Raw genomic sequence first — 11,761 nt, 5'->3', positions numbered from 1 at the left:
TCCTGGAGCCCCTTTCAGCACTGGAAGCTGCTCTAAGGTCTCCCCGCAGCCTTCTCTTCTCCAGGCTGAACAACCCCAACTCTCCCACCCTGGCCTCGTACAGGAGGTTCTCCAGCCCTCGGATCCGTGGCCTCCTCTGGCCTCGCTCCAACAGCTCCTTTCTAGCAGGGAACTCCCTCCCGCCCGCAGGGTCTCTCGCCGTGTCCCTCCCCTCACCCCGCCCCGGGAGGCGGCCCCGAGCGCCGCCCGCCCCTCGCTGAGGCGGCGGGGAAGCAGCCGCCGGGCCGGAGCCGCCACGGAGATGATGGAGACGGAGACGGAGGCAGCGGCGGAGTCCGAGAAGGCCGGGCCGGCGGCGGGCGGGAGGCGCGGGGCCGCAGACCCTTCAGCGGCCGCTGCCGCCGGGCACTACGAGCTGCCCTGGTGAGCGGCGCGGGCGGCCTGGGGAGTGGCGGCCATGGCGGGAACAGGGCGGCCACAGACATTGCTGCGGGGGGGGCGGAGCTCGTGGCCAATGAAACGCCGCGGGGGGCGGGGCTTGAGGCGGAGCAGCCAATGAACCGCGGAGGGGGCGGGGCTTATGGCGAGGAGCCTATGAAACTCTGCGGTGGGTGGGGCTTGCTCTTAACGGGGCCTATGAAACGCTGCTGGGGCGGGGCTTGTGGCCGAGACTGGAAGGGGCGGGGCTTGCAGCGGCGCAGCCAATGAAACGTTGCGGAGGGCGGGGCTTGTGGCAGAGGAGCCAATGAAACGTCGCGGAGGGCGGGGCTTGTGGCAGAGGAGCCAATGAAACGCAGCGGGGGCGGGGCTTGCTTTTGGCGGGAAAGCTGGGGCTCTCATGGAGCCTCCATTATGGGGCCTGTGTAGTCAGACACAGACACAGACACAGACACAGACACAGACACAGACACAGACACAGACACAGACACGCTCCTGTATTTCATCCTTCCTGGGGAGAAGGCCTCCCAAGAAGTCTGATTTGATAAGTCGTGTTTGATAGGAATGGTTGGACTCGATGATCTGGTGGGTCTCTTCCAACCTGGTTATTCTATGATTCTATGATTCTATGATTTCTCTTCTAAAACATGAAGTTGGGTTTCATTTCTGATTTACTGGGTTCTGTATCAGGGCAGTTGGTCCTGTTTGAGTTCAGGCTGTCACTTCATTGTAAGCCTTTCCTACAGCTGAGTAGGCATAGGTGATCTTCTGAATGTTCCTTTATGAATTAACTTTATCTTTTATCTGATACAAAAATAGATAATTTTCTCCTTTTTCCAGGTAGACACATCCTTGGCATTGGCATGGGGTACCATTCTGATTTTAATTTCAATACAACTTCATATGCTTAAATGTTGAACATGAATATTTATTTGCCTTGAGGGTGAAATGAGTGATGCTATAAACTTGGAAAAATAGAAGGAAGAAATCTCTCTGGAGCCCAGGCAGAGTCAGCCCTGCCCAGTGTTAACCATTAGCACAACATAATTAGGAAAAAATTTTTCACAGAAAGGGTCATTGGGCACTGGCAGAGGCTGCCCAGGGAGGGGGTTGAGTCCCCTTCCCTGGAGGGGTTTAAGGGACGGGTGGACGAGGTGCTGAGGGACATGGTTTAGTGATTGATGGGAATGGTTGGACTCGATGATCTGATGGGTCTGTTCCAACCTGGTGATTCTATGATTCTATAATGTCTCCCTTTAGCACTGGTATCAGGGTGAGTCACCAAACTCCTGTCCCAACTGGGCTTTTTTTCCCTTCCTTTCCCCTTTTTTCACATTAATGGCAGTAAAACACCCTTTTAGCAGTTCACACTGTGCAATGCTGCGCTTAGCAGGGACGGGGGACCCTGCGGTGTTTGCACTGAAGACACATCAGGTCATCCTTGAGCCATGTTGTCTTAATGGGATCCTTTTCTGTCAGCGCAGAGCCCTATTAAAGTTTCACTGGATGTGCTGAAGTGTGGGGGGTTTTTTTTTGCTTTTACAGGGTGGAAAAATACAGACCCATGAAACTGTGTGAAATAGTTGGAAATGAAGACACCGTGAGCAGGTTGGAGGTAGCCGTCCCTTTGGTTTTTTGGGGGTTAGGTTAAAAAAAGCTGTTCTACATAGATCCACAGAGCAATAAAAACACTTTTGTATCTTTACATCCATATTTGAGTATGTGCAGAAAAGCCTTTCTGATTTACTTAAGAGATTACAGGGTTTAGGGCATGTTTGAGTGGCATTGGAAGGAAACAGGCTTTAAATTGGGCTGTTGTTTAAATTGGCCCTGGTTTGATACAGCTTAGAAAACTTGTAGCTGTTATATTGTTTCAATGAATAAATATAATTTATATAACAACAGTAAAAAACCCGATAAATACAACGTTTTTCTGGAAGAGCAATACTTATCTTGACAAATTAGTTTGTGAACACAGTGTTTGTTATCAGAAAGGTTATCTCAGCAAGCTTAGGTGGGGAGGCCCTGGCCCAGGTTGCCCAGAGCAGTGGTGGCTGCCCCATCCCTGGAGGGGTTCAAGGGCAGGTTGGATGGGGCTTGGAGCCCCTGATCCTGTGGGAGGTGTCCCTGCCCGTGGCAGGGGTGGGACTGGGTGGGCTTTAAGGTCAACTTCCAACCCAAACCATTCCATGATTCTATGATATAATTAAAACAGAGGCAAAGGAAAAGCAAGAGCAATAAAGACCTATGGGATTAAGTCCTTTTAAGTTTTTCCCTATGCTAGGGAATGAATTCTAACAGTTCAATTAAAAAAATCCATAAAAGCAGCAATTCAATAAAAATTAAAACAGGAGGGAAGAATAGTTTACCTCTGTTTCTTGTGCTTAATGTGGAATAGAATTGAAAACTATGTGTTCCCACTATTTTCTTATGTAATTTCTTCTTATTATTCCTACTTAGGTCTTTGCAAAAGAGGGGAATGTACCAAATATCATAATTGCTGTAAGTATTGCTGTGTTTTACAGTATTTCACTGTGTTGGTCCTGGGTTCTGAAGTCTCCCAGTATAGATTTGCATTGTGCCTGGATGTGTTAGTAAGAGAGACCGTAGAATGTGTGGCCGGGGAGCAGTGTTCTTGGCAGGATGCACAAGTAGTCAATAGCCTCCTGTTACAAGCTTCACCTGGCCCCCAGGTGCCTCTCAAAGCATGTCTCGTGCTTCTCCATGCTGCATTTCTCTCTTCTGTTGGAGGCAGGATCTGGAACTCAGCCTCTGTTCTGGTGTTCTCTCTGCACCTCCTCTGTTGCAGCTGTTTTTCACAACTGAGGAGTTCTGTAGAAAGCACAGGTTAGAAAATTACCTTACACTAAGCAATTGCTGCATTGTTGCATTTCTAGGGTCCACCAGGAACAGGTAAAACCACCAGTATCCTCTGCTTGGCTCGTACTCTGCTTGGTCCGGCATTAAAAGATGCTGTTCTGGAGCTGAATGCCTCGAATGACAGGTGGGAATGAATAACCCTTGTTAAACTTTTAATGAAGAAGCAAGTATCCATTTCTATTTTTAGTTCAACTCAGGCTGGTTTGTCAGGCTTAGTGCTGTATTAAGGCCTCCAATATTTATTTTAATGCAGTTCTTTCCAACTGAAATTAGACAACCTTTGGTCTCTAGCTGTCAACATACGTATTATTTCATGATGTTCTGTAAACTTGATACTTTCATGCACAAAAGTAGAAACTGATGGAGTACAGAAAACATAACAATCCTGTTTTCTTGAATTTACTTTTAAAGAGTTAAATTTCTTGCACTCATGAAGATCCTTCTAAGAATGAAAAGCAAGATGTTTGTAATGAAACTCTACAGTGCTTAGGAAGATAATCGAACTGTTAGAAATTAGGACAGTAAGGGCAGTTGGGGGTTAAAATGTAGGATTTAGGGTGTTAGGTTTGTGGAAGACATTGGCTCTACCCTAAGGATCAGACACCTGATCAGGGCTGATTATATTTCCCAAGCTCTGTGGCAGACCTGTCCTGATGTATTTGAGGATGTTTCCTGGAGGGTTGTTTTCAAGTACAATACATTTTACCTGCTTTTGTTAATATCAGTTAGAGAAGAGCTGTAGTGCCACAACGTTCATTTTCTAAACAGAACAAAAAGGTAAAATCCTTTGGTTTTAAAAGTAAATCTTTGATGGAACTCTGTCTAGGAAGCCTCCAAAAAGAAGAGGTTTTGGTATTTAAAGCTGAACCAGTTAGGCAGCCTGGCTTATAAAACGGATTCCCAACAGTTGGACTGGCAGAGCTGAAGGGGAAGGAACAAAACAGCAGGAGAACAGGGAGCTCAGCAGCATTTCAGCCCCTGTGGCTGCTGAACAAAACCTGTTTTGTAATTTTACCCAGCTGATCACCAATCACTTGAATTATTGTTCCAGAGGCATTGATGTTGTGAGAAACAAAATCAAAATGTTTGCCCAGCAGAAGGTCACTCTTCCAAAAGGTCGGCATAAAATTATCATCCTTGACGAAGCAGACAGGTACGTTGGTTTTGTCTTGACGTCAGCTACTAAGTGAAATGCATGTTGTCTGCCCTTTTGGCAGAGCTGCTGTCCTGGACAGTCTGAGATGCTTATATCAGGCTATCAACAATAATTTGATAGGAAATAAATACTCATTGAACACTGTTCTTATGAGATTACTCACATCAAGCAGAGATCATTGCTTCAAAGAAGATGCTAAATATTGGGGTGGAAGACTTTGGGGTTTAGCTGGGTGTGAAATAGCATCTTTTAATTTACTGGTTCTCTCACTTTCAGAAGACTCTGGCTTACATTTACAATTTCACTGAATGAAAACAGGCCATTCTACTTCATCTGCTTATAAGAAGTAGTGTTCTTAGCACTGTTCTTCAGAGCATTAATGGTTTAGTTTTATGTGTTAGTTTCATGGAAGTCTTGGTGACTGCCTGCATTGTGAGGTGATTTTTTCTCATGACTAGAAAAGGTGCTTAGTTTACCTACCCAGAATATCAAATAACTTACAGAGCACTGTCTAATATCATTAAACTCGGGAGCTTGTCTAAAAATAAATATTAGGCTGCACCTGTAAGGCAATGAAGAGAAAAATCTGTCCTAACTCCTTTTCTCTCTCAGCATGACAGATGGAGCACAGCAAGCATTGAGAAGAACAATGGAAATTTATTCCAAAACAACACGCTTTGCGCTTGCCTGCAATGCCTCTGACAAAATCATAGGTAAAGTGCTGCTGGTCCCTGGGTGTTTTTGTCAGATGTCCTCCATACTGCTGGCTACCTTCCAGGGTGGTTTTCAGAAATACCTCAGACCTGCTTATTGCAAGGAACCACAGTACTTCTGAAAAATCAGACCGCCTCTACATCTAGCCAATAATCAAAGAGTGAATTTATGTAGGCTGTGAGCCCTCTGAACAGCTGTTTTTGATGGATAGGGCTATGCCTGACTGCAGAAGCAGATTTCTCATTATTTGGGCTTAATCTCTGTCTAAATCTGCTACAGTTTAAGATAGTTGATGTATTGTTTACTGGATATTGAAGCCCTTTTGTTGTCCTTTCTGAAACACGATCTTTAGGTTTGCCTATAGGCTAACACAATGTAGACCTTTAGACTTTTCTTGTTTAGCCTTTAAAATAGCACGTTAAATGTACACATTCAGAAAACCAGGAGAAGAGAAAAAGCTGAGCTTCATATACGTTTGCACATGTCTGGGAAAACTCAGGTAGCACATTTGGGCTGTAGAGTTGTATATGCTGAAGGAGATCATAGAATCATAGAATAGTTTGGGTTGGAAGGGACCTTAAAGCCCATCCAGTCCCAACCCTGCCATGAGCAGGGACACCTCCCACTGGATCAGGGGCTCCAAGCCCCATCCAACCTGGCCTTGAATCCCTCCAGGGATGGGGCAGCCACCACTGCTCTGGGCAGCCTGGGCCAGGGCCTCCCCACCCTCATCATGAAGAAATTCCTCCCTATGTCTAGTCCAAATCTGCCTCTCTGCAGTTTATAGCCATTGCCCCTTGTCCTGTCACTACAAGCCTTTGTAATAAGTCCCTCCCGAGCTTTCCTGGAGGCTCCCTTCGGGTACTGGATGCTATATTCTGTTTGGAGCAGACATGTTCTGTTTCTTTAAAGAAGACAAATGAAGAGCTGGAAACTGAAATAGCTTCACTCAGGATGAAAACAAGTAATTTTTTTTGAGGGAAATGCTAATTCCACCACCTCTGTCCCCAGAACCCATTCAGTCCCGCTGTGCCGTGCTGCGTTACACCAAGCTGACAGATTCACAAATCCTTGCCAGGCTACTGAATGTTGTCGAGAAAGAGAATGTACCGTATACAGATGATGGACTAGAAGCCATTATCTTCACAGCCCAAGGAGATATGAGACAGGTAAAAGGAGAAAGGCAAGGAAGCGAGGCTTCTGTTGAAAGCAAAAGACCCCATGAATGGTTGCTCTCAAGGATTTATCTTTGGAGAGGTAAAGCAAAGGGGATGTGACCTGTGGCACAAGAGTAACTAAACTATTTGGTGAGGTTTTAAAGCGGATCTGCTCTTTAAAAGTGAATTGGTGGGAACTGGATACAGAATTTGTGGGAGGAGACAAAATCTGATACATTTGCAGTTTATTCTGTTGCAGAATGTAAAAGTGCTTATTTGGCATCATTTTCTGAGAAGTGTATTTCATTCTGAGGAGGGGAGTGAGGAGCAGAGAGCACTTCAGAAAATAAGTGAAGTCTTATTTTTCCTTTCACAGGCATTAAACAACTTACAGTCCACCTATTCTGGATTTGGCTTTATAAACAGTGAAAATGTGTTTAAGGTTAGTAAGAGGGTGCAACAGTGATGCTAGAAGGTTAGCACCACAGCGGAGCGAGGCTGTTGGTGTGAATTGTGAGCCTTTGGTTTGTGGGCAGCAGTGTGTCTGTAGCAATTATAGCATTAGTCTGTAAAGAAATCCAGGTGCCTTTTGATAAAGGGAGAGAGCTCTGGCAGTCCCTAATGGCACATCTGAGATTTTGTGACTTTCCATCTCTCAAAAAGTGCACAAATTGCATAACTGCTGGGAAATTTCACAGTGATAACTGTTGAATCTATTGGGTGTTCTCATTTTGGGCTATTGAGCCTGCCATGGCAGGATAACTGTGTTCCCAGAAAAGGCAGATTGCTTCGGATATAATCTGTATTATGGAATGTGTCAGATTCAGGACTTCAGCCGTGTAAAAGCTTAGTGATAATACCAGGGGTTTAATGTAGAGTCTTCTAGTATTTTGCAGTGTAATATTTCTCTTTAATGCAGGTGTGTGATGAGCCTCATCCTCTGCTTGTGAAAGAAATGATACAGCACTGCATAAATGCAAACATTGACGAAGCGTACAAGGTTGGTTTTCCTGTGCTGTGTCTGCATAGGCACTTTTCTCTCCAGAATTCTTGTTTATTTTGAAGAATTCACTCTGTGTGTTGTTTCTTAAGATAAGGGCAATACCATGTAGATTAGCTGATGAACTACATCCTTTTTATGCAGGTGAATAAGCCAACAAGCAAAAAAGCAACTTGTGTTGAAATTACTTGCTGAATAATTGAGGTTAAATAATTTGAGGAATAGTACATGCAGCTGCAATACTCACATACAGCTGTTCCAAAAGTGAATATACTTGACTCAGCTGATAAGTTTTGCAGATAAACATGAGATTATTCTTGCCTGCACAGATTCTTGCCCACCTATGGCGACTTGGATACTCTCCCGAAGATGTGATCGGCAACATCTTCCGCGTGTGTAAAACCTTCCAAATGCCAGAGTATCTGAAACTGGAATTTATTAAGGTTAGTGTCAGCCTAGCTCCTGGTGGGATCTTTTGGGCATTTTTAGAAAGACGATGTGATCCCCAATCCAGCCACAGGGGATTGTGTTTAAGATATGCTACATATTGGTGCAGAAAGTATTTCTTTTTCCCTCTGCACCATCACTTTGTCAATAATACTGTGTTCAGTTTTGGACCCCTCACTACAAGAAGGACTTTGAGGGGCTGCAGCTTGTCCAGAGAAGGGGAACGCAGATGTGGAAGGGGCTTGAGAACAAGTCTTACGAGAAATGGCTGAGGGACCTGGGGTTGTTTAGCCTGGAGAAAAGGAGGCTGAGGGGAGACCTCATCACTTTCTCAACTACCTGGGAGGAAGCTGTAGCTGGTCTCTTCTCCCAGTTAATAAGTGATAGGATGAGAGGAAATGGCCTCAAGTTGCACCAGGGCAGGTTCAGTTTAGACATCAGGAACAATTTTTTCACCGAAAGGGTTCTTGGGCACTGGCAGAGGCTGCCCAGGGCAGTGGTGGAGTCACTATCCCTGGAAGGATTTAAAAGACGGGCAGATGAGGTGCTCAGGGATGTGGTTTAGTAGTGGGCAGGTATGGTTGGATTCAGTGGTTTCAAAGGTCTTTTCCAACCAAACGGTTCTATGATAAGAATGGTCGCTTGCAGTTTAAAGTCTGATCACCCATAGAAATGCTGAGAGTCACTTAAGTCATCCACTAGAATTGATAACAAATGTAATGGAGGCTAAATTTACTATTTGCATCGAAGCCTCAGATAGCTCCTTGAGAGCTTTCTTCAAGCACGTACTTCAAATGGTAAAATATTGAGAAATGGTAAACTGGTGCAATGGAATCACTCTTTGGATTGAAAACCTGTCCTACAATATATACACCTTGCTCCTTAAAAAGGATGTGGGGAAACACAGGCTTTGATTTAAAAAAAAAAGAAGAAAGAAAAAGGCATTCTAGTTGGTCTGCATTAGATACACTTCCCTAAGTGCGAGGGGCTCTGAAATTGGTCTCATAGCAGTAAAAGTTCTGTTCTGTTTAGTCGTTAGTTGTACGTAGGCTGGGGGAGAGAACAGAAGATCTTACATTGTCTTTATCTCTAGGAAATCGGATACACTCACATGAAGATAGCAGAAGGTGTGAACTCACTTTTACAGATGGCTGGACTGCTGGCCCGGCTCTGCCAGAAGACTGTGGCCCCTGCAGCAAGTTAGAGATTTCACTTTTGGAATGTGAAGGCCTGGTGTGCGAGGTCAGCAGCTCTGTGGGTGTCCCGAGTTCTGCACACAAAGAGCCTGTTCCCTTGGTTTCGCTAAATTGCAGAAAAAATAACCAGGTTCTATTTTTTAAAAAAAAATATTTGTACTTTTTTATTTAGACCAATAAAGCGTTAGAATTTACTTTGACCCAAGAACTCTTACCTGTGGCATAACCAACATAGAAGAGAGGACTACGACAATCCAGAGCAATAAGGTCTGGCTAGTGCACTCTACAAAACTGCCTGTGTCAGTGGTACCGAGACCCAAGAGCAGGAGAAGCAAGCACTGAATCCCATTGTTAGTCCCCACTTCAAGCCTCGCCATGAGTAGTGCTCTGTCTGAGACCGTTTTTGCACAAGGTAGGGTATTTAATGAAATTAGAATTGAGGCCTGCTGAGCAGGTGCCGCTCCTGGGTGTTGTTTATGTGCTCTGGATGAGGAAGATACCTTCACCAAAAACATACAGAGAAATATGACACATTTCTGAATGGTGCCAGCTCTTTACTTCTCATTTCCTTAAAAATATTACTGCTCTCTGCATGCTTTGCATTTCAGTTCCCTTTTCTGGTATTGCTGTCCAGGTTATGCAATGTCATTTTACTATAATTTCAGCACAGGAAACTACAGCATCACACTTTCCTCTCTGTTCTGTTTTGGAGACCACCTTGCCAGTGCAGGTGAGGAATAAAGTGGGACATGCAGAGGGAAAGCAAATGTAAATTGAATTTGACCACTTCCATAAGAGATGTGAGATATGTGCACAGCGATCTTAATATAGTGAAGAATGTTCTGATGATAGAGCCTGAAGACAACCCCTTTTAATTCAAAGTGCAGGAGATAAAGTTATTGACAGCTAAAGCGCAGGCACATTTGAGCTGGCTCCTAAATGGAATAAAGCAAACAGCTCTTAGAGTGATGGATGTAATACTCAAAGTACATTCTTCCTTCACTAGATATTTATTGAACTTAGCTTCTGATTCCCAGTCAGTGAATTGTAACTACAAGCACAAGCGCTGTTAGATATATGACTAATAATTTAGTATTAAGGAGCTTAAGCTGCTGAGCTCTCTCCAGCCACAGTGTCACAGCTTTTGTCCCCAAAAGCTAAATAAGGCAGATTTAAAGAGGAGGTTACTTTTCCCTTGGCTGTATATCACAGTCAGCCTACTCTGTTGTTAAATATGCTCAGTGCTACATAGGGGAGGAAGAGGTGTTTACAGTGGAGGTTTCATACGACAGCAAACACTGAATTTGGAGGCCCTTGCTTCACTGGGTGCACCTACCTGTCCGCTGTCTGGCTTGCTGTGCTGGTGTGAATGGAAGGGTGAGGAACGTGGAGCATCACAGTTTCTGTTCCTACCTCGTTTGAGCAGGTTTTCTTCAGTAGCTGCTTTTCAGCTCCAGTTTTAAGCTGACTCCCTGGGCTACTCCTCTACAGCACTGCAGGGACATAATGATACTCACATTTACTGAGAGGAGGAATAGTGTCGGTCAGGCCACCAGTGCAGCCTGTTCAACCAAAGTGGGTTGCTCACCCTCTCTCAGGGCAGAGCTTTCTGCTAGCAGGAGCTCCCTGGCTCCATTTGAAAGCCACACCAGCAGGGCCAAAACAGCTTTTCTAGTGCATCTGAAATTAAAAACAGGAAGTGAATTGCTCACTTGGCTGCCAACCTCGTGTGAGGGAAGAGATACACGGACCCAGGGGAGAAGGTGTTTCTCCTTGCATCGTGTTCAGACAACTCGGGACCTGGCAATTTAGGTTGAGCACCAGAAATCCTTGCACATCTTTAAACAAGTCCTGAAAGGACAGTGCATCAGCGACCACGCTCACACCTACGTACTCACTCATTGCGAGGGGAAAACGTAATGTTTCAGCACAAGAGTGTTATAACACTGAGGGAAGTGCCCACAACGGTCCCTGGATATCATCCAGCGTAATGAGATCACTGCCTGAAAAGTGCTTTGGGAGCTTTACAAAGGATTTGCCGGTCTCCGCAGCTGGAGAGCTGCAAGGCAGGGACTTGCTCAAACTCCCAGTAAGAGGAGAAAGGAGTCTCCATACCCAGCTCCTGCCCTGCCTGCTTCAGCTGCACAACTTTCAAACTCAGCTTTTGGCAGCAGAGGGACCTTACGCCAGGAAAATGTAATTGCTCTAATCCGCCTCCCTGCTTAGCAAGGACAGCGGTAAGGCTTGTATTTTAATAATTTTGGCTACACACTCACCTAATGGCTGGAACTTTCTGGGAGTCCTCTATCACTGTGTGCCAAGGATCTTTTATTGCTGCTAATCTTCTCCTAATCATTTAATGGCTCCCTCTGGTTAAGAGATGAATCACCAGTAGCTGTAACTTCACTGCACATCACTGAAAACGGAGCTCACCCTCCAGCAGGAGAGCCACAGCCTGCAGCATTTTGTGGGAAGCGGGAGCTTCTTCAGGTACTGAATGAATCACTAAGGGTGACAACGTCACGGCCCCGCAAGAGCCAGGTGTGCTGTTTCGGTAACAAAGGCATCTCCTGGCTTCCTTGCCTGTCTGTGAGCCTGCACAGAGCCAGCACAGGCTGTGGTGTCACCATGCCTACTCCAGGCTTCCTGGGACACCGGTACTCCCTACCTGGGCCAACCTTTTGCAGAGCATTTAAACATCAGGAAGGCAGCGGGTGGGAGTAGAAGCTGGGCTGGGAGGAGCTGGGGCAAGCAGAAAGCCAGGCTGTAGCCT

The 11,761-nt window shown here is 45.4% G+C and overlaps 1 protein-coding gene across 1 annotated transcript; it reads left to right on the top strand.

The window, feature by feature from the left end:
* The first annotated feature begins 248 nt into the window (after positions 1-248).
* RFC2 (replication factor C subunit 2) lies at positions 249-9,188 on the top strand. The gene is made up of 11 exons (XM_069874033.1): positions 249-423; positions 1,984-2,053; positions 2,899-2,940; positions 3,336-3,442; positions 4,370-4,471; positions 5,087-5,187; positions 6,200-6,357; positions 6,722-6,787; positions 7,265-7,345; positions 7,675-7,788; positions 8,886-9,188. Exons 1-11 carry the CDS (start codon positions 302-304, stop codon positions 8,994-8,996), a joined length of 1,074 nt encoding a protein of 357 aa, XP_069730134.1. The 5' UTR covers positions 249-301; the 3' UTR covers positions 8,997-9,188.
* The last annotated feature ends 2,573 nt before the right edge of the window (positions 9,189-11,761 follow it).

Source organism: Phaenicophaeus curvirostris, chromosome 21, assembly GCF_032191515.1.
Source record: "Phaenicophaeus curvirostris isolate KB17595 chromosome 21, BPBGC_Pcur_1.0, whole genome shotgun sequence".
Taxonomy (NCBI): domain Eukaryota; kingdom Metazoa; phylum Chordata; class Aves; order Cuculiformes; family Cuculidae; genus Phaenicophaeus; species Phaenicophaeus curvirostris.
This window is presented reverse-complemented; position numbering and strand designations above follow the sequence as displayed.

What these genes read in the sequence shown, in the direction of transcription:
- RFC2 (XM_069874033.1), top strand. Translation starts at nt 302, where the DNA reads ATGATGGAGACGGAGACGGAGGCAGCGGCGGAGTCCGAGAAGGCCGGG. An exon ending in ACACCGTGAGCAGGTTGGAG is followed by an intron (nt 2,054 to 2,898) that starts GTAGCCGTCCCT and finishes ATTCCTACTTAG; the next exon opens with GTCTTTGCAAAAGAGGGGAA. An exon ending in ACATTGACGAAGCGTACAAG is followed by an intron (nt 7,346 to 7,674) that starts GTTGGTTTTCCT and finishes TTGCCTGCACAG; the next exon opens with ATTCTTGCCCACCTATGGCG.